At 43.0% G+C, this 27,860-nt stretch overlaps 1 protein-coding gene across 1 annotated transcript; it reads right to left on the bottom strand.

Annotated features, from left to right (window-relative positions):
- Positions 1-1,438: 1,438 nt before the first annotated feature.
- On the bottom strand, positions 1,439-27,860 carry plcxd1.1 (phosphatidylinositol-specific phospholipase C, X domain containing 1, tandem duplicate 1). The gene is made up of 8 exons (XM_045697525.2): positions 27,410-27,860; positions 18,831-18,886; positions 12,064-12,193; positions 11,073-11,215; positions 10,350-10,478; positions 9,084-9,239; positions 5,945-6,125; positions 1,439-2,936 (listed from the first exon to the last, which is right to left on the bottom strand). Exons 2-8 carry the CDS (start codon positions 18,858-18,860, stop codon positions 2,668-2,670), a joined length of 1,038 nt encoding a protein of 345 aa, XP_045553481.1. The 5' UTR covers positions 18,861-18,886; positions 27,410-27,860; the 3' UTR covers positions 1,439-2,667.

Genomic DNA, 27,860 nt, shown 5'->3' with positions numbered 1-27,860 from the left:
AGATTGGGAGGAGGGGTTACCTTGGCTGTTACTAGCTGCTCGTGCAGGAAAGCACTGGGTTTAGCCGAAATGACTTAGTGTTTGGTCATAAGGTGCGTGGGCCTTTAGCAGTACTGCAGGATGGTTGTTTGCCTGAGGAACCACCTCGGAACCTTATTGACTATGTAAATGTTTTTAGGTTCAAGTTGTATAGGGCTGGTGAACTGGCGAAAGGAAAACTAAAATGTTCTCAACAGAAAATGAAACTGAAATATGACGGACAGGCTGAGCTGCGTGAGTTTAGTCCTGGTGATCGTGTACTTGCTCTTTTGCCTCTAAGTTCACCTTTTCAGGCAAAATATTGTGGTCCTTTCACTGTGTTGCGCAAAGTGTCAGATTTGAACTATCTTATTGAAACCCCTGGTCATAGGAAGTCCTCTAAATTATGCCATGTGAACCTGTTAAAATGTTATCACTCCCGTGATCTAAGCAAAGTGGAAGGCACTCCAGCGGTGAGGTCAGTGTTGACTGCTGCTCCAGTCACTGCATCTTGTGGCTTTAACTTTGTGGAGGGGGGAGAAGAGTTAGAGGTCTTACCTTTTGAATTGGCCTATACCTGTTGTTGATATCCCCTCATTTTTGCCACAGGCTGAGCCGGCCTGTGACACTGGTCACTTTAATAAATGGATCACTAGTCACTTTAAACAATGCCACTTTAATAATGTTTACATATCTTACATTACCCATATATTTTTTTTTTTAACCAGGCAAGTCAGTTAAGAACAAATTCTTATTTTCAATGACGGCCTAGGAAAAGTGGGTTAACTGCCTTGTCCAGGGGCAGAACGACAGATTTGTACCTTGGGGATTTGAACCTGCAACCTTTCGGTTACTAGTCCAATGCTCTAACCACTAGGCTACCCTGCCGCCCTCACATGTATAGACTGTATATAATACCATCTATTGCACCTTGCCTGTGCCACCCGGCCATCGTTCATGCATATTCTCACTCACCCCTTTAGATGTGTGTGTATTAGGTAGTTGTTGTGGAATTGTTAGATACAGTTGAAGTCAGAAGTTTACATACACTGAGGTTGGAGTCATTGAAACTCGTTTTTCAACCACTCCACAAATTTCTTGTTAACCAACTATAGTTTTGGAAAGTCGGTTAGGATATCTACTGTGTGCATGACAGGTAATTTTTCCAACAATTGTTTACAGACATATTATTTCACTTATAATTCACTGTATCACAATTCCAGTGGGTCAGAAGTTTACCAACACTAAGTTGACTGTGCCTTTAAACAGCTTGGAAAATTGCATTGTTTAAAGGCCTGTCAATGGTTCTAATCCAGAGGGAACAAACTCATTCCATGGAGGGCTTGGTGTCGGCTGGGTTTTCCTTCCAATAAAGCAATAGACAACCAGGTGAGGGTAGTTAACAATCAGTGACACCAGGTGAGGGTAGTTACCAATCAGTGACCTTTATTCATCGAACAAGAGAGGAGCCAAAGCACTCGGCCCTCGGTGGAATGAGTGACACATTGTAATCTATTCCCTTTGACAGACCGCTGACTTGTCTATTCCTCTCCGTGATCTCTGAACTGGAAGCATGAATTAAAATACTTTTTTCAGACCAAACACTTTATTTTTTTTACATTGGTCAATTATATTTGAAACCTGTAAGGTAAAACATTCAGATTTTTCTGGAAAGGCTCATCTTGTCCACAGGTCTTTTCAGTAGTAATAAAGGCATGCTTCTGAAAGAGTTAAGGGTCAAAGGTCATAACTCAGCTATAGCAGGTCATGCTCAGAGTTGTGTGTCTGATATCGTGCAATGGTTCATGTAGGTTTGATCTGGAGTGCATTCCAAATGGCTCCCTATTCCCTATGGGCCCTGGTCAAAAGAAGTGCACCACGTAGGGAATAGGGAGCCTTTTGGGACAGACCTGTTCTTCAGTTGGACAGCATTAACGTTGTAACTATGGCGATTCAACCACAGATCCTGGATAGCTAATGGAAATACATCGTAGGTGCTTAACATTTTGTAACGTGGTTTGCTTGCCAAATGGCACCCTATTCCCTACATAGTGCACTACTTTTGATCAGTGCCCGGTGAAAAGTAGTGCACTATTTAGCGTCTGGTTCCATTTGTGACACCACCATAGTTTTGTGCTCTATGGAAGAGGCTATACTGTATTATTGTTAGCGCTCGTTATAGTCGGAGATGGTTACAGAGCATTAGTCACATCATTATTGCTTAGGTCAAAGGAACATTTTAAAATGTGGCCACATTGCCTGAGATATGAAATACATACATTAGTTGGAGGGTTAGAGGAGGGGTTAGGGTTAGGGTTAGTAAACAAGATAACAAAAGTCCAAAGTAAACAGATAAATAAATCAGTGCAGGTCAGGAAAAAAAGAGGAGCTCAACAGGCAAACATTTCATTGTCGGCAATATAATTGTGCAAATATATCCTATGAGAATCTATTCAATTTTTTTTTTACAATCAAAGTTCTATTACATCACGCTGCAGTTCCATCCGTAGTTAAAACACGATATTCTGTGAAAGATGTCAGATAATGCATCCCAAATGGCACCCTATTCCCTACCCAGTACACTACTTTTGACCAGAGGCCTATGGGCTACAGAGGGAATATGGTGTCATTTGGGACACAGCAGATGGGTCAGTTTCCTCTGCTAACATCACAAGGACCAGTGTAGTGGACAAAATGTTGATTCAGTGCGATGACGGTGGGTACGAAGTGGCTCTCTGAGACAAAATCCCCAGCTATGATGTTGAGGGAGCGGGAGTCAGAGCCGGGGCTCTGGCCCCTGACCCAGGAGAGCAGGGCAGGGTAGGTGGACATCACCAGGTCCTTCAGAGACTCAGTGGGGTGAGAGCAGATGTACTGCAGATCCTCCGTCAGGTTTATGCCCGTCACAAAGAACCCTCCTGACAAAAAAACACATTCTGTTACAAAAACACTCATTACAACACATCCCCTCCTGACAAACATATGTTATTGGGTGAAAACAATATATCGTAGACGGTGTTAGCTAACCCTTTACTCTGCACAATGTTACAGATACATTCTAATCACGTCATAAGAGTGTAAAACTGTTTTACTGTTCAGTAAGGGGGAAATCCCACCCGAGTTAAGCGAGCGCAAATGGAACTTAATTCCCTATTCTGATTTTGAACGTAAGCATGAGAATAGCATTCTATTCACCCGTTATTTCTCTGGGTGGAAATGAAGGTGGGTATAGATACGCAGTATTCTGACAACTTAATTCCAACACCTTTACGCGAGAGGAAAACATGAATAAGGTTTGGCCGAACCAACTGGTTCCAAGTGGAAGAAGCTACAAGGTCAGTGTTTGGTGCTGAAACAAACTAATATCCATATATTTAGATTGCTTTCTTTCAGTGATCCCTAATATTCTGACCCTGCTCTCTCAATATATCAAATATATATATTAATATAGATATATAACGAGGCAAGTCTGTTAAGAACAAATTCTTATTTACAATGACGGACTACCAAAAGGCCTCCTGCTGGGGCTGAGATTAAAAATATAAATACAGGACAAAACACACATCACAACAAGAGAGACAACACTACATAAAGAGAGACCTAAGACAACAACATTATCTGGCACAGTCAACAGCACAAAGGGCAAGAAGGTAGAGGCAACAATACATCACACAAAGCAGCCACAACTGTCACTAAGGAGTGTCCATGATTGAGTCTTTGAATGAAGAGATGGAGATAAAACTGTCCAGTTTGAGTGTTTGTTGCAGCTCGTTCCAGTCGCTGGCTGCAGCGAACTGAAAAGACGAGCGACCCAGGGATGTGTTCGCTTTGGGGACCTTTAACAGAATGTGACTGGCAGAACGGGTGTTGTATGTGGAGGATGAGGGCTGCAGTAGATATCTCAGATAGGGGGGAGTGAACGGGTGTTGTATGTGGAGGATGAGGGCTGCAGTAGATATCTCAGAGGGGATTGTATAGATGTGTTCAAGTGAGTCTAACGACAAAATTCTAACTAACAGGTACGGACCTCCAGAGTGGCTCAGTGGTCTAAGGCACTAGCCGGGAGGTGGGGCTTTACTTGGCTCATCGCTCTCTAGCGACTCCTGGTGGCGGGCCGGGCGACTGCAGGCTGACCCCGGTCATCAGTTGAACGGCGTTTCCTCTGACACATTGGTGCAGCTGGATTCCGGGTTAAGCGAGCGGCTGTTAAGAAGCGCGGTTTGGCGGGTCATGTTTTGGAGGACGCATGGCTCGACCGTCGCCTCTCCTGAGAACGTTGGGGAGTTGCAGCGATGAGACAAGATCATAAATCACGAAGTTGGGGAGAAAAAGGGTGTAAAAAAAAAAAAAGAGATGCTTAAGATAGATTACGATCTTGTACTGAAAACCCTATTGAAAATCTGTTGGCCAGCAAGTGGGAGGGGTTACAGTGGTTGAATTACATTTATTCAGAGCGTGTAAGGTAACCATAAGGTAATGTAAGGTAAGTCTGAATACCAAATACTGAGAAGTGCGTAGGAACGGCAAGGCGTGCGTAGGAACGGCAAGGCGTGCGTAGGAACGGAACGGCGTGCGTAGGAACGGAACGGAGTGCGTAGGAACGGAACGGAGTGCGTAGGAACGGAACGGAGTGCGTAGGAACGGAACGGAGTGCGTAGGAACGGAACGGAGTGCGTAGGAACGGAACGGAGTGCGTCGGAACGGAACGGCGTGCGTCGGAACGGAACGGCGTGCGTCGGAACGGAACGGCGTGCGTCGGAACGGAACGGCGTGCGTCGGAACGGAACGGCGTGCGTCGGAACGGAACGGCGTGCGTAGGAACGGAACGGCGTGCGTAGGAACGGAACGGCGTGCGTAGGAACGGAACGGCGTGCGTAGGAACGGAACGGCGTGCGTAGGAACGGAACGGAACGGCGTGCGTAGGAACGGAACGGCAACGGCGTGCGTAGGAACGGAACGGCAAGGCGTGCGTAGGAACGGAACGGCAAGGCGTGCGTAGGAACGGAACGGCAAGGCGTGCGTAGGAACGGAACGGCAAGGCGTGCGTAGGAACGGAACGGCAAGGCGTGCGTAGGAACGGAACGGAACGGCGTGCGTCGGAACGGCGTGCGTAGGAACGGAACGGCAAGGCGTGCGTAGGAACGGAACGGCAAGGCGTGCGTAGGAACGGAACGGCAAGGCGTGCGTAGGAACGGAACGGCAAGGCGTGCGTAGGAACGGAACGGCAACGGCGTGCGTAGGAACGGAACGGCAACGGCGTGCGTAGGAACGGAACGGCAACGGCGTGCGTAGGAACGGAACGGCAACGGCGTGCGTAGGAACGGAACGGCAACGGCGTGCGTAGGAACGGAACGGCAACGGCGTGCGTAGGAACGGAACGGCAACGGCGTGCGTAGGAACGGAACGGCAACGGCGTGCGTAGGAACGGAACGGCAACGGCGTGCGTAGGAACGGAACGGCAAGGCGTGCGTAGGAACGGAACGGCAAGGCGTGCGTAGGAACGGAACGGCAAGGCGTGCGTAGGAACGGAACGGCAAGGCGTGCGTCGGAACGGAACGGCAAGGCGTGCGTAGGAACGGAACGGCAAGGCGTGCGTAGGAACGGAACGGCAAGGCGTGCGTAGGAACGGAACGGCAAGGCGTGCGTAGGAACGGAACGGCAAGGCGTGCGTAGGAACGGAACGGCAAGGCGTGCGTCGGAACGGCGTGCGTAGGAACGGAACGGCAAGGCGTGCGTAGGAACGGAACGGCAAGGCGTGCGTAGGAACGGAACGGCAAGGCGTGCGTAGGAAAGACGTACATTATCGAAGTCTGCATCGGCCCCTATAAGTGCACAGCAGCACTTCTATTTCTGAATGATTGGCAGTGTTAGATAATCCTTACTCTGCACAACATTTCATAGCAATATGCAGCCATCTGCAGGTTACCTGGGCGGCCATGTTGTTTCCTGTGTTCGAACTCCTGGATTAGAGCCTCGGCTTTACACTTGTTGGCCCACCAGTAGGGGATGTGAGGCCAAAGGTCGCTGTAGAGGCTGACCATGCTGTGCTCATAGGAGACAATCACCTGGTAACCCAGTGACCACAGGTTCCTCAGCGTCACCACTTCCTGGAACACAGAGGATCATGGGAATGTTGGGATCAGGGAATGGAATCATGGGAAAGTATGGCTCATGCCATGCTAGGAAACATTGTGGTAACACTATATATTTAAATTTTTTTGTACAATTTTTTAAATTATTTTTGTAATACACATGACAACATACACACAAACATCCACGACATCTCACCTGACCACACCCATGTGCTCACACCCCCACCCTAACCCTAAATTATATACATCAGTTTATACTGGATTAAGCATACATTTTCCTTAACTGTCATTTCTTAATTATGTTCCAACATTCCCTTCATCTTGTGCTTTTTAAGTCTTGGTTGCAATAGTTTTTTTCTAAGTTGTATAGGTTTTCTGCAAGGTTTTATATACAGTTGAAGTCGGAAGTTTACATACACTTAGGTTAAGTTCATTAAAACTCGTTTTTCAAACACTCCACAAATTTCTTGTTAACAAACTATAGGTTTTGCCAAGTCGGTTAGGACATCTACTTTGTGCATGTCAAGTCATTTTTCCTTCAATTGTTTACAGAAAGATTATTTCACTGTATCACAATTCCAGTGGCTCAGAAGTTTACATACACTAAGTTGACGGTGCCTTTAAACTGCTTGGAAAATTCCAGAAAATGATATCATGGCTTTAGAAGCTTCTGATAGGCTAATTGACATAATTTAAGTCAATTGGAGGTGTACCTGTGGATATATTTCAAGGCCTACCTTCAAACTCAGAGCCTCTTTGCTTGACATCATGGGAAAATCAAAAGAAAATCAGCCAAGACCTCAGAAACAAATTGTAGATCTCCACAAGTCTGGTTCATCCTTGGGAGCAATTTCCAAACGCCTGAAGGTACCACGTTCATCTGTACAAACAATAGTACGCAAGTATAAACACCATGGGACCACACAGCCGTCATACCGCTCAGGAAGCAGACGCGTTCTGTCTCCTAGAGATGAACATATTTTGGTGCGAAAAGTGCAAATCAATCCCAGAACAAAGATCGTACTTTTTGGAGAAATGTCCTCTGCTCTGATGAAACAAAAATAGAACTGTTTGGCTATAATGACCATCGTTATGTTTGGAGGAAAAAGGGGGAGGCTTGCAAGCCGAAGAACACCATCCCAACCGTGAAGCACGGGGGTGGCAGCATCATGTCGTGGGGGTGCTTTGCTGCAGGAGGGACTGGTGCACTTCACAATATAGATGGCATCATGAGGATGGAAAATTACGTGAATATATTGAAGCAACATCTCAAGACATCAGTCAGGAAGTTAAAGCTTGGTCGCAAATGGGTCTTCCAAATGGACAATGACCCCAAGCATTCTTCCAAAGTCGTGGCAAAATGGCTTAAGAACAACAAAGTCAAGGTATTGGAGTGGCCATCACAAAGCCCTGACCTCAATCCTATAGAAACTTGTGTGGGCAGAACTGAAAAAGCGTGTGCGAGCAAGGAGGCCTACAAACCTGACTCAGTTAGACCAGCTCTGTCAGGAGGAATGGGCCAAAATTCACCCAACTTATTGTGGGAAGCTTGTGGAAGGCTACCCAAAACGTTTGAACCAAGTTAAACATTTTAAAAGGCAATGCTAAAAAATACTAATTGAGTGTATGCAAACTTCTGACCCACTGGGAATGTGACGAAAGCAATAAAATCTGAAATAAATCATTCTCTCTACTATTATTCTGACATTTCAGATTCTTAAAATAAAGTCATGATCCTGACTGACCGAAAACAGGGAATTCTTACTAGGATTAAAAGTCAGGAATTGTGAAAAACGGAGTTTAATTGTATTTGGCTAAGGTGTATGTAAACTTCCGACTTCAACTATATGTACGATAAGTCCACTCTCTTTCCCCATCTCCTTTCCATTGTGTAACAAGCCGTCATATCGGGTTAGTCCACGAGGGACTTTCCATTACATTAGTAATCAATACAACCAATACCGTGTTTATGTAATTCTGTGTGATTATTTAGTTAGTTAGTAAATAAATAATTAAGCCAATTTGTGTATCGCTGATTCATCCCTAAGGTTAGGGTTTACAACTGTTGTTTATTGCCGCACGTGACAAATACAATTTGATTTTCTACTTGATTCCAATGTTCCCTTTAAGACTTTTATTTTCTAAAGTGGTTTCTTGCATCAAACAACACAATACAAAAACATTTTTCAGTCACCACCTTGTTTGACAGGATAAACAGGTTGATCTTGCTGACCAAGAGTCTGATCAACTGCTTGGCGTAGCAGCTAGTCTAGCTGACATGGTTTTAAATGGAAGTAGTTCTGTCCTCGATCTGTTCTTGTCTAGTAATGTTCCGTATTATGTTTCATGTTAATGGGGATCCAAATAAAATTCCAAAATACTGTAGTCTGAATGATAGAACAGCTATTTCCATGTTAAAATGTTATGGGATGCATTTTCTCCATTGTTTCTGATGGTAGGCCACTCTGGTAGGCCTACATTATGATCAAATAGCCACAGTAGCCTACTTGGTCACTGCTAAAACTGTAACTTAAAGCGGGTACAGCCTCAGTGTTCACAGTAAAACTGTAACTTAGAGGGTACAGCCTCAGTGTTCACAGTAAACGCGAGCTGGAAGTTGCTCAGCAGACCTGAAGTTTGCTCATTGCCAAAGAAGATTAGAGGGAACATTGGAGGTGTCCATACCGTAGTTGGACAGTGCTTGGAGGTGTCCCTACCGTAGTTGGACAGTGCTTGGGGGTGTCCCTACCGTAGTTGGACAGAGCTTGGAGGTGTCCCTACCATAATTGGACAGAGCTTGGAGGTGTCCCTACCGTAGTTGGACAGAGCTTGGAGGTGTCCCTACCGTAGTTGGACAGAGCTTGGGGGTGTCCCTACCGTAGTTGGACAGTGCTTGGAGGTGTCCCTACCGTAGTTGGACAGTGCTTGGAGGTGTCCCTACCGTAGTTGGACAGAGCTTGGGGGTGTCCCTACCGTAGCTGGACAGAGCCTGGCGGTGAAGATGGTTCTGATGGTGGATATAAGTCCAGTGTGGAGGTCCTGGTTCAGATCCAGGAAGTGACTGAAGGACAGCAGAACCACCTCTCTGGAATGGATATCTAGCCATGATCTGATCTCCTGAAGAACGGTCTGGGGAGAACAGACATTGGTCCAACTGGTGTAACACAATCACAGTAACATCTGAAATCAATTATATATCCCACATCCTGTCTGTATATGTCGTAAGGTTGTCAGATAAGAACAGGAGTCTAGTAAATGGTACGGCCCCTCTCTGTCAGAATGTCTACTATACCTCCCTGCTAGTATAGAAGTACAGATTATACCTTTAACATTGAATGTAGTCTACCACTCTGTGGTAGTACAGAAGTATCATACCTCTACATTGAGCATAGTGTACACTCCATAGTATCAGTATCATACCTCTACATTGAGCATAGTGTACACTCCATAGTATCATACCTCTACATTGAGCATAGTGTACACTCCATAGTATCATACCTCTACATTGAGCATAGTGTACACTTCATAGTATCATACCTCTACATTGAGCATAGTGTACACTCCATAGTAACACACCTCTACATTGAGCATAGTGTACACTCCATAGTATCATACCTCTACATTGAGCATAGTGTACACTCCATAGTATCATACCTCTACAGTGAGCGTAGTGTACACTCCATAGTATCCTACCTCTACAGTGAGCATAGTGTACACTCCATAGTATCACACCTCTACATTGAGCATAGTGTACACTCCATAGTATCACACCTCTACATTGAGCGTAGTGTACACTCCATAGTATCATACCGCTACAATGAGCATAGTGTACACTCCATAGTATCCTACCTCTACAGTGAGTGTAGTGTACACTCTGTATTATCCTACCTCTACAGTGAGTGTAGTGTACACTCCGTAGTATCCTACCTCTACAGTGAGTGTAGTGTACACTCCATAGTATCATACCTCTACAGTGAGTGTAGTGTACACTCCATAGTATCATACCTCTACATTTAGCGTAGTGTACACTCCATAGTATCATACCTCTACATTTAGCGTAGTGTACACTCCATAGTATCATACCTCTACATTTAGCGTAGTGTACACTCCATAGTATCCTACCTCTACAGTGAGTGTAGTGTACACTCCATAGTATCCTACCTCTACAGTGAGTGTAGTGTACACTCCATAGTATCCTACCTCTACAGTGAGTGTAGTGTACACTCCATAGTATCCTACCTCTACAGTGAGTGTAGTGTACACTCCGTGGTAGAAGTACAGGTCAGTAGAGGTGTCGTTGGGTCGATGTGCAATCCTCAGGTCAAGATATCTGACCCCACAGTCTAGCTGCTCCTTCACTGTCGCCTCCTATAGGACATTATCAGATCGACATTATCATAACAACATTATCAGATCGACAACATTATCAGATCGACAACATTATCAGATCGACAACATTATCAGATCGACAACATTATCAGATCGACGACATTATCAGATCGACGACATTATCAGATCGACAATCAGATCGACAATCAGATCGACAATCAGATCGACAACATTATCAGATCGACAACATTATCAGATCGACAACATTATCAGATCGACAACTTTATTAACCCAACCAGCACTGAGGGCCAGATGTTCTGACACCAGGTGTAACGTCTGCACCAGAAGGGTTATGCCATCAGGGTGGTCAAACTCAATTCCTGGAGGGCTGTGTCTTCCTGGAGGGCTGTGTCTTCCTGGAGGGCTGTGTCTTCCTGGAGGGCTGTGTCTTCCTGGAGGGCTGTGTCTTCCTGGAGGGCTGTGTCTTCCTGGAGGGCTGTGTCTCGGCTGGGTTTTGTTATTTCCTTTCAATCAGTGTCCAATTAAGACCTAGCCAACCAGATGAGGGGAGTACCTAACTAATCAATGATCTTAATTGATCAATAAAGTGCAAGCGAGGAGTAAAAACCATACCTGTGTAACTGCCCATTTATAAACAAAAGGGCGTATCAGGGGCTTCATGTATTTGTCTAGCTTCTGCAGCAAATCAGGTTGGGTCAGGTCGACCGGGGAGCGATCACTCTTATCCAGACAGTAGGTTATGGCATTATGGCTTCCTAAACAGGGAATCAAGGACCAGACAGATAAGGGGGTACTATTACAAGTGTATGTTCAATGTCATGTGTCAGCCTAGTAGCCATATGATGCCCCTTAGTGTATGGTCAATGTCATATGGTCAGCCTAGTACCCATATGATGCCCCTAAGGATGCAGTTTACGACATACAGTAGGCGGCGGCCTATCATTCATTAAATCCCTGACTTGACACTTAGAGGCCTAAAATGTTGGCGTTGTGACATAATGCCATCTGATTAAAGTGTTGTGACATAATGCCATCTGATTAAAGTGTTGGTGATGACATAATGCCATCTGATTAAAGTGTTGGTGATGACATAATGCCATCTGATTAAAGTGTTGGTGATGACATAATGCCATCTGATTAAAGTGTTGTGACATAATGCCATCTGATTAAAGTGTTGTGACATAATGCCATCTGATTAAAGTGTTGTGACATAATGCCATCTGATTAAAGTGTTGGCGTTGTGACATAATGCCATCTGATTAAAGTGTTGGTGTTGTGACATAATGCCATCTGATTAAAGTGTTGGTGGTGACATAATGCCATCTGATTAAATGCAGCATAACAGCAGTATTATAATGTGTTTAAAAGCTATGGTGAAGTAATTAATAGTAGATACAGTAGACCAGTTCCTTAGTAGAACGTCTCAGAGCACAGGGCAGGTGGTCCATCCAGGTATCTTACCTGGTAGAGCTAGGTTCCTCAGGGGAACGTCCCATAGAGCACAGGGCAGGTGATTCATCCAGGTATCTTACCTGGTAGAGCTAGGTTCCTCAGGGGAACGTCCCATAGAGCACAGGGCAGGTGGTCCATCCAGGTATCTTACCTGGTATAGCTAGGTTCCTCAGGGGAACGTCCCATAGAGCACAGGGCAGGTGGTCCATCCAGCTGTCCATGGGAAGTTCCTTCAGAGACACCTGCGCTTCAGACACCGCCTCCGAGGACATTTGTGGGTGCTGAAGATGTACAGTCATATTTCATTAAACACTGTACTGAAATGAATGAATGACCGTCCTCTAATGCATGGACTGTCCTCTAATGCATGGACTGTCCTCTATTGCATGGACTGTCCTCTATTGCATGGACTGTCCTCTATTGCATGGACTGTCCTCTAATGCATGGACTGTCCTCTAATGCATGGACTGTCCTCTAATGCATGGACTGTCCTCTATTGCATGGACTGTCCTCTAATGCATGGACTGTCCTCTAATGGCTGAGGCCTCTATGTATTTTAAATAGTTCTAAGGTCTGTCGTCCATCTGTCACTTAAGCTAGGGCAGTCGCCCATCTGCCATTTAAACTAGGACTGCCGTCCATCTGCCATTTAAACTAGGTCAGCCGTCCATCTGCCATTTAAACTAGCCGTCCATCTGCCATTTAAACTAGGACAGCCGTCCATCTGCCATTTAAACTAGGACAGCCGTCCATCTGCCATTTAAACTAGGACAGCCGTCCATCTGCCATTTAAACTAGGACTGCCGTCCATCTGCCATTTAAACTAGGACTGCCGTCCATCTGCCATTTAGACTAGGACAGCCGTCCATCTGCCATTTAGACTAGGACAGCCGTCCATCTGCCATTTAGACTAGGACAGCCGTCCATCTGCCATTTAGACTAGGACAGCCGTCCATCTGCCATTTAGACTAGGACAGCCGTCCATCTGCCATTTAGACTAGGACAGCCGTCCATCTGCCATTTAAACTAGGACTGTCGTCCATCTGCCATTTAAACTAGGACAGCCGTCCATCTGCCATTTAGACTAGGACAGCCGTCCATCTGCCATTTAAAATAGGACAGCCGTCCATCTGCCATTTAAACTAGGACTGCCGTCCATCTGCCATTTAGACTAGGACAGCCGTCCATCTGCCATTTAAACTAGCCGTCCATCTGCCATTTAGACTAGGACTGCCGTCCATCTGCCATTTAGACTAGGACTGCCGTCCATCTGCCATTTAAACTAGGACAATGCAAAAGGCTGATTGAGGAGCCTTATACTGAAGAATGTGTTGGTTTTCTATGATTGTATATCGATGTGAATATTGATGTGTATATATATATAATTTCTTTGTTTCATAGCATAGTTTATTTTTATTTAGTTTATTCACATGATTTCTTCATTTGCAGTACGTTTGCCAATCAGTTGGGCAGCCAGACTTAATTGCCGTTACCTTTTTCCTTTATGGATGTGTAGTGTATATTGATGTGTACTAATGTGTATATTGCTGTGTATAATGTATATAGATGTGTAGTGTATATTGCTGTGTATAATGTATATGGATGTGTAGTGTATATTGATGTGTACTAATGTGTATATTGCTGTGTATAATGTATATGGATGTGTAGTGTATATTGATGTGTACTAATGTGTATATTGCTGTGTATAATGTATATGGATGTGTAGTGTATATTGATGTGTACTAATGTGTATATTGCTGTGTATAATGTATATGGATGTGTAGTGTATATTGATGTGTACTAATGTGTATATTGCTGTGTATAATGTATATGGATGTGTAGTGTATATTGCTGTGTATAATGTATATGGATGTGTAGTATATATTGATGTGTACTAATGTGTATATTGCTGTGTATAATGTATATGGATGTGTACTAATGTGTATATTGCTGTGTATAATGTATATGGATGTGTAGTGTATATTGATGTGTACTAATGTGTATATTGCTGTGTATAATGTATATGGATGTGTAGTGTATATTGATGTGTACTAATGTGTATATTGCTGTGTATAATGTATATGGATGTGTAGTGTATATTGATGTGTACTAATGTGTATATTGCTGTGTATAATGTATATGGATGTGTAGTGTATATTGATGTGTACTAATGTGTATATTGCTGTGTATAATGTATATGGATGTGTAGTGTATATTGCTGTGTATAATGTATATGGATGTGTAGTGTATATTGATGTGTACTAATGTGTATATTGCTGTGTATAATGTATATGGATGTGTACTAATGTGTATATTGCTGTGTATAATGTATATGGATGTGTAGTGTATATTGATGTGTACTAATGTGTATATTGCTGTGTATAATGTATATGGATGTGTACTAATGTGTATATTGCTGTGTATAATGTATATGGATGTGTAGTGTATATTGATGTGTACTAATGTGTATATTGCTGTGTATAATGTATATGGATGTGTAGTGTATATTGATGTGTACTAATGTGTATATTGCTGTGTATAATGTATATGGATGTGTAGTGTATATTGCTGTGTATAATGTATATGGATGTGTAGTGTATATTGATGTGTACTAATGTGTATATTGCTGTGTATAATGTATATGGATGTGTAGTGTATATTGATGTGTATATTGCTGTGTATAATGTATATGGATGTGTAGTGTATATTGATGTGTATAATGTATACGGATGTGTAGTGTGTGTTGATGTTTATAAACTGGGTGGTTCGAGCCCTGAATGCTGATTGGCTGAAAGCTGTAGTATATCAGACCGTATATCACGGGTATAACAAAACATTTATTTGTACTGCTCTAATAACGTTGGTAACCAGTTTATAATAGCAATAAGGCACCTCTGGGGTTTGTGATATTTGGCCAATATACCACGGCTAAGGGCTGTGTCCAGGCACTCAGTGTTGCCGTGGTATATTGTCCATTAGTGTATTGATGTGTATATTGCTGTGTATAATATATACTATTGTGTATATTGATGTGTATAGTGTATATTGATGTGTACAGTTTATATTGATGTACATATTGATGTGCATAGTGTATATTGATGTGTACTGATGGTATACTGTATATTGATGTTAATACTGATGTGTACTGATGTGTATAGTGTGTATATTGATGTGTATAGTGTATATTGATGTGTACAGTGTATATTGATGTGTATAGTGTGTATTGATGTTAATACTGATGTGTATAGTGTGTATATTGATGTGTATAGTGTGTATATTGATGTTAATACTGATGTGTATAGTGTGTATATTGATGTGTATAGTGTATAGATGTTAATACTGGTGTGTATATTGATGTGTATAGTGTGTATATTGATGTGTATAGTGTGTATATTGATGTGTATATTGATGTGTATAGTGTATATTGATGTGTATAGTGTATATTGATGTGTATATTGATGTTAATACTGATGTGTATAGTGTGTATATTGATGTGTATATTGATGTGTACAGTGTATATTGGTGTGTATAGTGTGTATATTGATGTGTATAGTGTGTATATTGATGTGTATAGTGTATATTGATGTTAATACTGGTGTATAGTGTGTATATTGATGTGTATAGTGTGTATATTGATGTGTATAGTGTATATTGATGTTAATACTGGTGTATAGTGTGTATATTGATGTGTATAGTGTGTATATTGATGTGTATAGTGTGTATATTGATGTGTACAGTGTATATTGATGTGTATAGTGTATATTGATGTTAATACTGATGTGTATAGTGTGTATATTGATGTGTACAGTGTATATTGATGTGTACAGTGTATATTGGTGTGTATAGTGTGTATTGATGTGTATAGTGTGTATTGATGTGTATATTGATGTGTATAGTGTGTATATTGATGTGTGTATTGATGTGTATAGTGTGTATATTGATGTGTATAGTGTGTATATTGATGTGTATAGTGTGTATATTGATGTTAATACTGATGTGTATAGTGTACATTGATGTGTATAGTTTAATTCATGTATATTGATGTGTATAGTGTATACTGATGTTTATAGTGAACTGTGTATTGATGTGTATATTGGTAAAATAGCGTATATTGGTGTATATAGAGTTCAGTGTGTCATATCGGAGGGCCTGTTGTCCGGACCTCTGGCAGTCTCTATGGAGGTGCCACAGGGTTCAATTCTCAGGCCGACTCTTTTCTCTGTGTACATCAATGATGTCGCTCTTGCTGCTGGTGATTCTCTGATCCACCTCTACGCAGACGACACCATTCTGTATACATCTGGCCCTTCTTTGGACACCGTGTTAACTAGCCTCCAGACGAGCAACAAAGCATCCTTCACTCATGCTGCCAAACATACCCTCGTAAAACTGACCATCCTACCGATCCTCGACTTTGGCGATGTAGTTTACAAAATAGCCTCCAGCAGTCTATCACAGTGCCATCCATTTTGTCACCAAAGCCCCATATACTACCCACCACTGCGACCTGTACACTCTCGTTGGCTGGCCCTCGCTTCATACTCGTTGCCAAACCCACTGGCTCCAGGTCATCTACAAGTCTTTGCTAGGTAAAGCCCCGCCTTATCTCAGCTCACTGGTCACCATAGCAGCACCCACCCGTAGCACGCGCTCCAGCAGGTATATCTCACTGGTCATCCCCAAAGCCAACAGAGAACTGCCTTTCCTTCCAGTTCTCTGCTGCCAATGACTGGAACGAACTGAAAAAAAATCACTGAAGCAGGAGACTCATATCTCCCTCACTAGCTTTAAGCATCAGCTGTCAGAGCAGCTCACAGATCACTGCACCTGTACATAGCCCATCTGTAAATAGCCCATCCAACTTCCTCATTCCCATACTGTTATTTATCTTGCTCCTTTGCACCCCAGTATCTCTACTTGCACATTCATCTTCTGCACATCTATCACTCCAGTGTTTAATTGCTATATTGTAATTACTTCGCCACCATGGCCTATTTATTACCTTAACTCCCTTATCTTACCTCATTTGCACACACTGTATATAGACTTTCTACTGTATTATTGACTGTATGTTTGTTTATTCCATGTGTAACTGTGTTGTTGTTTGTGTCGAACTGCTTTGCTTTATCTTGGCCAGGTCGCAGTTGTAAATGAGAACTTGTTCTCAACTAGTCTACCTGGTTAAACATGTTTTTAGCAGTTTTTGCATATTTATTGAAAATGTATTACAGAAATATCTAATTCACATAAATATTCACACCCCTGAGTCAATACATGTTAGAATCACCTTTGGCAGTGATTACAGCTGAGTATTTCTGGTTAAGTCTCCATGAGCTTTGCACACCTGGATTGTACAATATTTGAACATGATTCTTCAAGCTCTGTCAAGTTGGTTGTTGATCATTCCTAGACAGCCATTTTCAAGTCGATTTAATTCACAATTAACCTAGCCACTCAGGAACATTCAATGTCAATTCCAATGTATACTTGGCCTTGTGTTTTGGGTTATTGTCGTTCTGAAAAGCGAATTTGTCTCCCAGTGTCTTGGTGGAAAGCAGACTGAACCAGGTTGTCCCCTAGGATTTTGCCTGTGCTAAAATCTATTCTGATTATTTTTATCCTAAAAAACTCCCTAGTCCTTGCCGATGACAAGCATGCCCATAACAGGATGCAGCCACCACCATGCTTGAAAATATGAAGAGTGGTACTCAGTGATGTTGGCTTTGCCACAAACATAAAACTATGTATTCAGGAGATAAAGTTAATTTCTTTGCCACATATTTTGCAGTTTTACTTTAGTGCCTTATTGCAAACAGGATGCATGTTTTGGAATATGTTTTGTCTGTATAGGCTTCCTTCTTTTCACTGTCAATTAGGTTAGTATTGTGGAGTAACTACAATGTTGCTGATCCATCCTCAGTTTTCTCCAATCACAGCCATTTTGTATCAAGACCGCCCAAATGTGCCTAATTGGTTTCATTTCATACATTTTTTTTCTGTGCTGGCCCCCCGTGGGAATCGAACCCACAACCCTGGCGTTGCAAACACCATGCTCTACCAACTGAGCTACAGGGAAGATTGATTAGATTCGAAATCACAATAGCATACCATGGTATAATTTGAACATTTTGAATAACTGACAACTAAAAGAGTGCTTTCATTAATATATTGTTTTTCTTCTCTCAAATAACTAGGTCCATTGTTGAATTGTGGCATGGGAGTCACTGGAAGGTCGCATCAAACACAAAACATCTGTATTTAAAAATAATGTACCGTAAATTCCGGACTATAAGCCGCAACTTTTTTCCCAGGCTTTGAACCTCGCGGCTTAAACAATGTCACGGCTAATATATGGATTTTTCCCGCGTGCTCAGTTTTTGGGGCGGCATGAAGCTTTCATTAGACCAATGAAATTGCCGAACGGGTTTTAAGGTCAAACAACTTTTTTGTTTACTGTTTAGATTAAATCGAGCGTTCTCAAACTTCCCATCATTCTGATTACGGTAGTCATTTTGTCACCCTCATCATGGCAAAGACACGGAGAAATGCATATGATGCAGCTTTCAAGTTGAAGGCGATTGATCTGGCTGTTGGAAAAGGAAATAGAGCTGCTGCACGGGAGCTTGGTCTTAATGAGTCGATGATAAGACGTTGGAAACAGCAGCGTGAGGAATTGACTCAGTGCAAAAAGACAACTAAAGCTTACTGCTAATTTTTTATTTTTTGTTACAAGCCGTGTTTCGTTAAAGCCTGTGTAAAGTTAATTTGTTTCAATGTACCGGTAGGCACCTGCGGCTTATAGACATGTGCGGCTTATTTATGTTCAAAATAAAAATACAATTCAGTGGGTGCGGCTTATATTCAGGTGCGCTTAATAGTCCGGAAATTACGGTGTTTGAACATAAAATTGATACTTACAATGCAGATTATTTCACCTCCAGTGTCCATTGCAGACTCACAAATTGACAGTTACCCTGTGGATAATGTAGAGACAGCGTCAGTGAAACAATTCCACACAAAATGAAGAATAAGTAAGGGGTTCATGTTCATGAGTAAGGGGTTCATTGTCCTGTAGCCCATCCCAGCCTTATGCAGGTCTACAATTTTATCCCTGATGTCCTTACACAGCTCTCTGGTCTTGGCCATTGTGGAGAGGTTGGAGTCTGTTTGATTGAGTGTGTGGACAGGTGTCTTTTATACAGGTAACGAGTTCAAACAGGTGCAGTTAATACAGGTAATGCGTGGAGAACAGGAGGGCTTCTTAAAGAAAAACTAACAGGTCTGTGAGAGCCGGAATTCTTACTGGTTGGTAGGTGATCAAATACTTATGTCATGCAATAAAATGCTAATTACTTAAAAATCATACAATGTGATTTTCTGGATTTTTGTTTTAGATTCCGTCTCTCACAGTTGAAGTGTACCTATGATAAAAATTACAGACCTCTACATGCTTTGTAAGTAGGAAAACCTGCAAAATCGGCAGTGTATCAAATACTTGTTCTCCCCACTGTATGTGGTAGTAGAGTAGGGGCCTGAGGGAACACAGTGTATTGTAGATATGTGGTAGTGGTGGAGTAGGGGCCTGAGGGAACACAGTGTATTGTAGATATGTGGTAGTGGTGGAGTAGGGGCCTGAGGGAACACAGTGTATTGTAGATATGTGGTAGTAGAGTAGGGGCCTGAGGGAACACAGTGTATTGTAGATATGTGGTAGTAGAGTAGGGGCCTGAGGGAACAGTGTATTGTAGATATGTGGTAGTGGTGGAGTAGGGGCCTGAGGGAACAGTGTATTGTAGATATGTGGTAGAAGAGTAGGGGCCTGAGGGAACACAGTGAGTTGTGAAAAATGTTGTAAATGTATTGTAATGTTTTAAAAATGTATAACTGCCTTAATTTTGTTGGACCCCAGGAAGAGTAGGGATAAATACAAATACAAAACATTTGGACACTACTGGTCAAAAGTTTTAGAACACCGACTCAAGGGTTTTTCTTTATTTTTACTATTTTCTACATTGTAGATTAATAGGGACGACATCAAAACTATGAAATAACACACATGGAATCATGTAGTAATCAAAAAAGTGTTAAATAAATCAAAATATATTTTATATTTGAGATTCTTCAAATCGCCACCCTTTGCCTTGATGACAGATTTGCACATGCTTAGCATTCTCTCAACCAGCTTCATGAGGTAGTCACCTGGAATGCATTTGAATTAACAGGCGTGTCTTCTTAAAAGTTAATTTGTCTGAATTTCTTTCCTTCTTAATTCGTTTGAGCCAATCAGTTATGTTGTGACAAGGTAGGGGTGGTATACAGAAGATAGCCCTATTTGGTAAAAGACCAAGTCCATATTATCATTAGTGATTGGAGCCACCTGGGCTCAGGGTATCAATCTCTCAATATATTTCTCAATATATCTCTCTCTCCCTGCTCCTCCAGGTATGATCCTGTTTTGTTTGTTCCTTTGTAGGTTTATTTAGTTTCCACTCAGTCATGTTCACACACACATATTCACGCATCCATACAACCTACATTATGACATTTCCACACCTCATTCCTTTTTCTTTGTTTAGAGTTAATAGTTTTGGTTTACAATAAAGAACGTTTTGAATTGGCCTATACCAGTTGTTGATGTCCCCTCATTTTTGCCACAGGCTATGAGCCGGCCTGTGACATTAGTCATAGACGCATGCTGCAACACTAATGAGCAAGCCTTCCTTCAAGAACTGGCCTCTGTAAAATGGTATAGAATCAGCTCTGTCGAAGACGCTGGGACCTTCTTTTTTGATATTTCCAGTGGTATTGTTAACAAACACGCCCCCATAAAGAAAATGAGAATTAAAAAACTGGTTCAGCCACTGGTTCGACCGTGATCTTGCAGAGTTACTCCACCTCATGAATTGCATTTGGCGAAAGGCTCGGCACACACACACACTCAGGCTGACTGGCTATCGTTCAGGCAAATGAGAAATAAGTGTGGGTCTAACCCCAAGAAGTTCTGGAAAAAGGTTAAAGACCTGGAGAATAAACCCTCCTCCTCCCCATAGCCGCCCTTAACCTCTCTAGGGCCACCCACGGTTCACACTATTCAACAGCCAGTGAAAAATCAGAGCGCCAAATTCAAAACCACAAAATGTCATAATTCAAAGTTCTCAAACATACGACTATTTTACACCATTTTAAAGATGCACGTCTCCTTAATGTAACCACGTGGTCCGATTTCAAAAAGGCTTTACGGCGAAAGCATAAAGTTAGATTATGTTAGATTATGTTAGGAGAGTTCCAACAAGAAAAACCACACAGCCATTTTCCTAGCAAGGACAGGCGTCACAAATACCAGAAATTCAGCAAAAATGATGCACTAACCTTTGACGATCTTCATCAGATGACACTCCTAGGACATCATGTTACACAATACATGCATTTTTTGTTCCATCAAGTTGATATTTATATCCAAAAACAGCCTTTAACATTGGCGCGTGATGTTCAGAAAATATTTTGCCTCCAATACTGCCTGTGAATCAGCACAACAATTTACAAAAATACTCATCATAAACGTTGATAAAATATTAAACTGTTATTCAAAGAATTATAGATGAACATCTCCTTAATGCAACCGCTGTGACAGATTTCAAATAAGCTTCACGGGGAAAGCACACTTTGCGCTCAGAAAAATACACTAGGCAATACAGATACCCGCCATTTTGGAGTCATCTAAAATCATAAATAGCATTAGAAATATTCACTTACCTTTGATCTTCATCAGAAGGCACTTCCAGGAACCCCAGGTCCACAATAAATTTTGTTTTGTTCGATAAAGTCCATAATTTATGTCCAAATAACTCCTTGTTTCCGCTACTCCAAGTGTAGGAAGCGCGGCCAAAATGTCACGACGAAAAGTCAAAAAAAGTTATATTTACGTTCGTTCAAACATGTCAAATGTTTTGTATAGCATCAATATTTAGGGCCTTTTTAACTTAGAACTTCAGTAATATTCCAACCGGATGATTCCAGTGTCTTCAAAAACGTTTTGGAACACAGCTAACTCTCACGTGAATGCGCGCCAATGAACTCATTTGCTTTCCTGAGTCACCAACTTCCTCTGTTCGCTCTCTGTTCATCATAGACGCCTCAAACAACTTTCTAAAGACTGTTGACATCTAGTGGAAGCCTTAGGAAGTGCAAAATGAACCCTAAGTCACTGTGTGTTCGATAGGCAATGACTTGAAAGGACTACAAGCACCAGACTTCCCACTTCCTGGTTAGATTTTTCTCAGGTTTTTGCTTGCCATATGAGTTCTGTTATACTCACAGACACCATTCAAACAGTTTCAGAAACTTCAGAGTGTTTTTAATCCAAATCTACTAATAATATGCATATTCTAGTTCCTGGGCCCAAGTAGTAGGCTGTTTAATTTGGGTACATTTTTCATCCAGCCGTGAAAATACTGCCCCCTACCCAAGAGAAGTTAATGTTGATGATGTGGTTGTTACTGACAAGAAGCACATGGCTGAGCTCTTTAATCACCACTTCATTAAGTCAGGATTCTCAGCCACGCCTCCTTGCCCGTCCAACATTTCCTCATCTCCCACCCCTTCGAATGTGACTATCCCCGATGTTTCTCCCTCTTTTTCCCCCCTGCCCCGCTACAAAGTTTATCCCTGCAGGCGGTCACTGAGTCCGAGGTGCTAAAGGAGCTCCTTAAACTTGACCCCCAAAAAAATCATCTGGGTCAGACCCTTTCTCCGACTTTTTTAACCTGTCTCTACTTTCTGGGGAGATTCCCATTGCTTGGAAGGCAGCCACGGTTCATCCTTTATTTAAAGGAGGAGATCAAGCTGATTCTAACTGTTATAGGCCTATGATGTCACCAGTGCCCTTGATTCTAAGCAATATTGTGCTGCTATTTTTATTGACTTGGCCAAAGCTTTTGATACGGTAGACCATTCCATTCTTGTGGGCCGGCTAAGGAGTATTGGTGTGTCTGAGGGGTCTTTGGCCTGGTTTGCTAACTACCTCTCTCAAAGAGTGCAGTGTATAAAAGTGAGAAAATCCGCTGTCTCAGCCACTGCCTGTCACCAAGGGAGTTCCCCAAGGATCGATCCTAGGCCCCACGCTCTTCTTAATGCACATCAACAACATAGCTCAGGCAGTAGGAAGCTCTCTCATCCATATATATGCAGATGATACAGTCTTATACTCAGCTGGCCCCTCCCCGGATTTTGTGTTAAATGCTCTACAACAAAGCATTCTTAGTGTACAACAAGCTTTCTCTACCCTTAACCTTGTTCTGAACACCTCCAAAACAAAGGTCATGTGGTTTGGTAAGAAGAATGCCCCTCTCCCCACAGGTGTGATTACTACCTCTGAAGGTTTAGAGCTTGAGGTAGTCACCTCATACAAGTACTTGGGAGTATGGCTAGACGGTACACTGTCCTTCTCTCAGCACATATCAAAGCTGCAGGCTAAAATTAAATCTACTCGGTTTCCTCTATCGTAATCGCTCCTCTTTCACCCCAGCTGCCAAACTAACCCCGATTCAGATGACCATCCTACCCATGCTAGATTACGGAGACATAATTTATAGATTGGCAGGTAAGGGTCCTCTCAAGATTAGCACAATCTATTGGAGGTTGTTAGTATATCATGGAATTTTAGGCCAAAAATCATAACTAAAATATACTGCTCAAAAAAATAAAGGGAACACTTAAACAACACATCCTAGATCTGAATGAAAGAAATAATCTTATTGAATACTTTTTTCTTTACATAGTTGAATGTGCTGACAACAAAATCACACAAAAATAATCAATGGAAGTCCAGTTTATCAACCCATGGAGGTCTGGATTTGGAGTCACACTCAAAATTTAAGTGGAAAAAAACACTACAGGCTGATCCAACTTTGATGTAATGTCCTTAAAACAAGTCAAAATGAGGCTCAGTAGTGTGTGTGGCCTCCACGTGCCTGTATGACCTCCCTACAACGCCTGGGCATGCTCCTGATGAGGTGGCGGATGGTCTCCTGAGGGATCTCCTCCCAGACCTGGACTAAAGCATCTGCCAACTCCTGGACAGTCTGTGGTGCAACATGGCGTTGGTGGATGGAGCGAGACATGATGTCCCAGATGTGCTCAATTGGATTCTGGTCTGGGGAGCGTGCGGGCCAGTCCATAGCATCAATGCCTTCCTCTTGCAGGAACTGCTGACACACTCCAGCCACATGAGGTCTAGCATTGTCTTGCATTAGGAGGAACCCAGGGCCAACCGCACCAGCATATGGTCTTACAAGGGGTCTGAGGATCTCATCTCGGTACCTAATGGCAGTCAGGCTACCTCTGGCGAGCACATGGAGGGCTGTGCGGCCCCCCAAAGAAATGCCACCCCACACCATGACTGACCCACCGCCAAACCGGTCATGCTGGAGGATGTTACAGGCAGCAGAACGTTCTCCACGGCGTCTCCAGACTCTGTCACGTCTGTCACGTGCTCAGTGTGAACCTGCATTCATCTGTGAAGAGCACAGGGTGGCAGTGGCGAATTTGCCACTCTTGGTGTTCTCTGGCAAATGCCAAACGTCCTGCACGGTGTTGAGCTGTAAGCACAACACCCACCTGTGGACGTCGGGCCCTCATACCACCCTCATGGAGTCTGTTTCTGACCGTTTGAGCAGACACATGCACATTTGTGGCCTGCTGGAGGTCATTTTTCAGGGCTCTGGCAGTGCTTCTCCTGCTCCTCCTTGCACAAAGGCGGAGGTAGCGGTCCTGCTGCTGGGTTGTTGCCCTCCTACGGCCTCCTCCATGTCTCCTGATGTACTGGCCTGTCTCCTGGTAGCGCCTCCATGCTCTGGACACTAAGCTGACAGTCACAGCAAACCTTCTTGCCACAGCTCGCATTGATGTGCCATCCTGGATGAGCTGCACTACCTGAGCCACTTGTGTGGGTTGTAGACTCCGTCTCATGCTACCACTAGAGTGAAAGCACCGCCAGCATTCAAAAGTGACCAAAACATCAGCCAGGAAGCATAGAAACTGAGAAGTGGTCTGTGGTCCCCACCTGCAGAACCACTCCTTTATTGGGGGTGTCTTGCTAATTGCCTATTATTTCCACCTGTTGTCTATTCCATTTGCACAACAGCATGTTACATTTATTGTCAATCAGTGTTGCTTCCTAAGTGGACAGTTTGATTTCACAGAAGTGTGATTGACTTGGAGTTACATTGTGTTGTTTAAGTGTTGCCTTTATTTTTTTGAGCAGGGAATAATAATATTTCACACATTTAAAAAATGTCTAGCGGGCCGGATTGAAGTGCCTGGCAGGCCGTATACGGGCCACACTTTTCCCCCACCCTTTCCCTAGATCCACTTTGATTCACCTACAGCCCCAACAGATCCATAGATGACTCAATCCCAATCTCAATCCAAAAAACTAAACACCTCCCTCTGCAACTGGACTTCCTGACAGGCCGCCTCCAGGTGGTAAAAAAAGAGTACGATCTTTGTCCCCATGTGCAGTTGCAAACCGTAGTCTGGCTTTTTTATGGCGGTTTTGGAGCAGTGGCTTCTTCCTTGCTGCGCGGCCTTTCAGGTTATGTCGATATAGGACTCGTTTTACTGTGGATATAGATACTTTTGTACCCGTTTCCTCCAGCATCTTCACAAGGTCCTTTGTTGTTGTTCTGGGATTGATTTGCACTTTTCGCACCAAAGTACGTTCATCTCTAGGAGACAGAACGCGTCTCCTTCCTGAGCGGTATGACGGCTGCGTGGTCCCATGGTGTTTATACTTGCGTACTATTGTTTGTACAGATGAACGTGGTACCTTCAGGCGTTTGGAAATTGCTCCCAAGGATGAACCAGACTTGTGGAGGTCTACTATTTTTTTTCTGAGGTCTTGGCTGATTTCATTTCATTTTCCCATGACGTCAAACAAAGAGGCACTGAGTTTGAAGGTAGGCCTTGAAATACATCCACAGGTACACCTCCAATTGACTCAAATTATGTCAATTAGCCTATCAGAAGCTTCTAAAGCCATGACATAATTTTCTGGAATTTTCCAAGCTGTTTAAAGGCACAGTCAACTTAGTGTATGTAAACTTCTGATCCACTGGAATTGTGATACAGTGAATTATAAGTGAAATAATCTGTCTGTAAACAACTGTTGGAAAAATGACTTGTGTCATGCACAAAGTAAATGTCCTAACTGACTTGCCAAAACTATAGTTTGTTAACAAGAAATTTGTGGAGGGGTTGAAAAACGAGTTTTAATGACTCCAACCTAAGAGTATGTAAACTTCCGACTTAAACTGTACATAAAAGTATGTGGACACCCCTTCACATTAGTGGATTCAGGCCATTTCAGCCACACCCATTGCTCAACAGTGTATAAAATCGAGCACACAGCCATGTAATCTCCATAGACAAACATTGGCAGTAGAATGGCTTTACTGAAGAGCTCAGTGACTTTGAACGTGGCACCGTCATAGGATGCCACCTTTCCAACAAGTCAGTTTGTCAAATTTCTGCCCTGCTAGAGCTGGCCCGGTCAACTCTAAGCGCTGTTATTGTGAAGTGGAAACATCTAGGAGCAACAACGGCTCAGCAGCGAAGTGGTAGGCCACACAAGCTCACAGAACGGGACCGCTGAAGCGTGTCACGCGTAAAAATAGTCTGTCCTCGGTTGCAACACTCACTACCGAGTTCCAAACTGCCTCTGGAAGCAACATCAGCACAAGAACTGTTCGTCGGAAGCTTCATAAAATGGGTTTCCATGGCCGAGCAGCAGCACACAAGCCTAAGATCACCATGCGCAATGCTAAGTGTCGGCTGGTGGTGTAAAGCTCGTCGCAATTGGACTCTGGACCAGTGGAAACGCATTCTCTGGAGTGATGAATCACGCTTCACCATCTGGCAGTCCAAAGGACAAATCTGGGTTTGCCGGATGCCAGGAGAACGCCACCTGCCCCAATGCATAGTGATAACTGTAAAGTTTGGTGGAGGATGAATAATGGTCTGGGGCTGTTTTTCATGGTTCGTGCAAGACCCCTTAGTTCCAGTGAAGGGAAATCTTAACGCTACAGCGTACAATAACATTCTAGACAATTCTGTGCATCCAACTTTGTGCTGTGGAAGAACTTGACTGGCCTGCACAGAGCCCTGACCTCAACCCCATCGAACACCTTTGGGATGAATTGGAATGACGACTGCGAGCCAGGCCTAATCACCCAACATCAGTGCCCGACCTCACTAATGCTTGTGGCTGAATGGAAGCAAGTCCCCTACAGCAATGTTCCAACATCTAGTGGAAAGCCTTCCCAGAAGAGTGGAGGCTGTTATAGCAGCAAAGGGGGGGACCAACTCCATATTAAATGCCCATAATTGAATGAGATGTTTGACGAGCAGGTGTCCACATAGTTTTGGTCATGTAGTGTGTATATACATATCCTTTTTTTGTTATATTTTCATTACAATGATGAAACAACCTACATACTTACGTTTCAAATTACGCAGCAGTAGCTGCCAGCTGCTGACCAATCAAGTTTAAAAAGAAACCGTGGTATGGGTGACTGAAAAAAAAAGCCAAAAGGGTGTCCCACAAGAAGCCGTCTATTCCAAAAATCCACAAAACACGGAAGGTGGGAACAGAGAAAAGAAAACTAGTGTCTATAGTCCGTGGTGTCAAATCAGGTGCACTTTGCGAGTACATGTCCAATGCTTGCCTGTAATATGCGCTGGTATCATACGGAATCCGGCCCAGTCTGCTCCTTCCCGAGACCTTTCCATCACCGGTGTCTTTATGGGTCTATCGTTTTCGCCAAATATGAAACTGTACATACATGATTATATTAGAGGAGACCTTTTTCTTTTTTTTCCAGAATAGTAATTTTCTTCCGGACCTACCGGTCCCCGGGCTACGCTGGTTTAGTGAAGGCACCACTAGTATTC

The sequence above is a fragment of the Salmo salar genome, chromosome 16, assembly GCF_965601325.2.
Source record: "Salmo salar chromosome 16, fSalSal1, whole genome shotgun sequence".
Taxonomy (NCBI): Eukaryota; Metazoa; Chordata; class Actinopteri; order Salmoniformes; family Salmonidae; genus Salmo; species Salmo salar.
This window is presented reverse-complemented; position numbering and strand designations above follow the sequence as displayed.

Excerpts from the sequence above, each read along its gene's own strand:
- plcxd1.1 (XM_045697525.2), bottom strand. The coding sequence starts at position 18,860 with ATGGACACTGGAGGTGAAATAATCTGCATT. Across the intron at positions 10,479-11,072 it reads ATAAATGGGCAGTTACACAG|GAGGCGACAGTGAAGGAGCA; the intron begins GTATGGTTTTTA and ends AATGTCCTATAG. Across the intron at positions 6,126-9,083 it reads CCAGGCTCTGTCCAGCTACG|GAAGTGGTGACGCTGAGGAA; the intron begins GTAGGGACACCC and ends TCTGTGTTCCAG.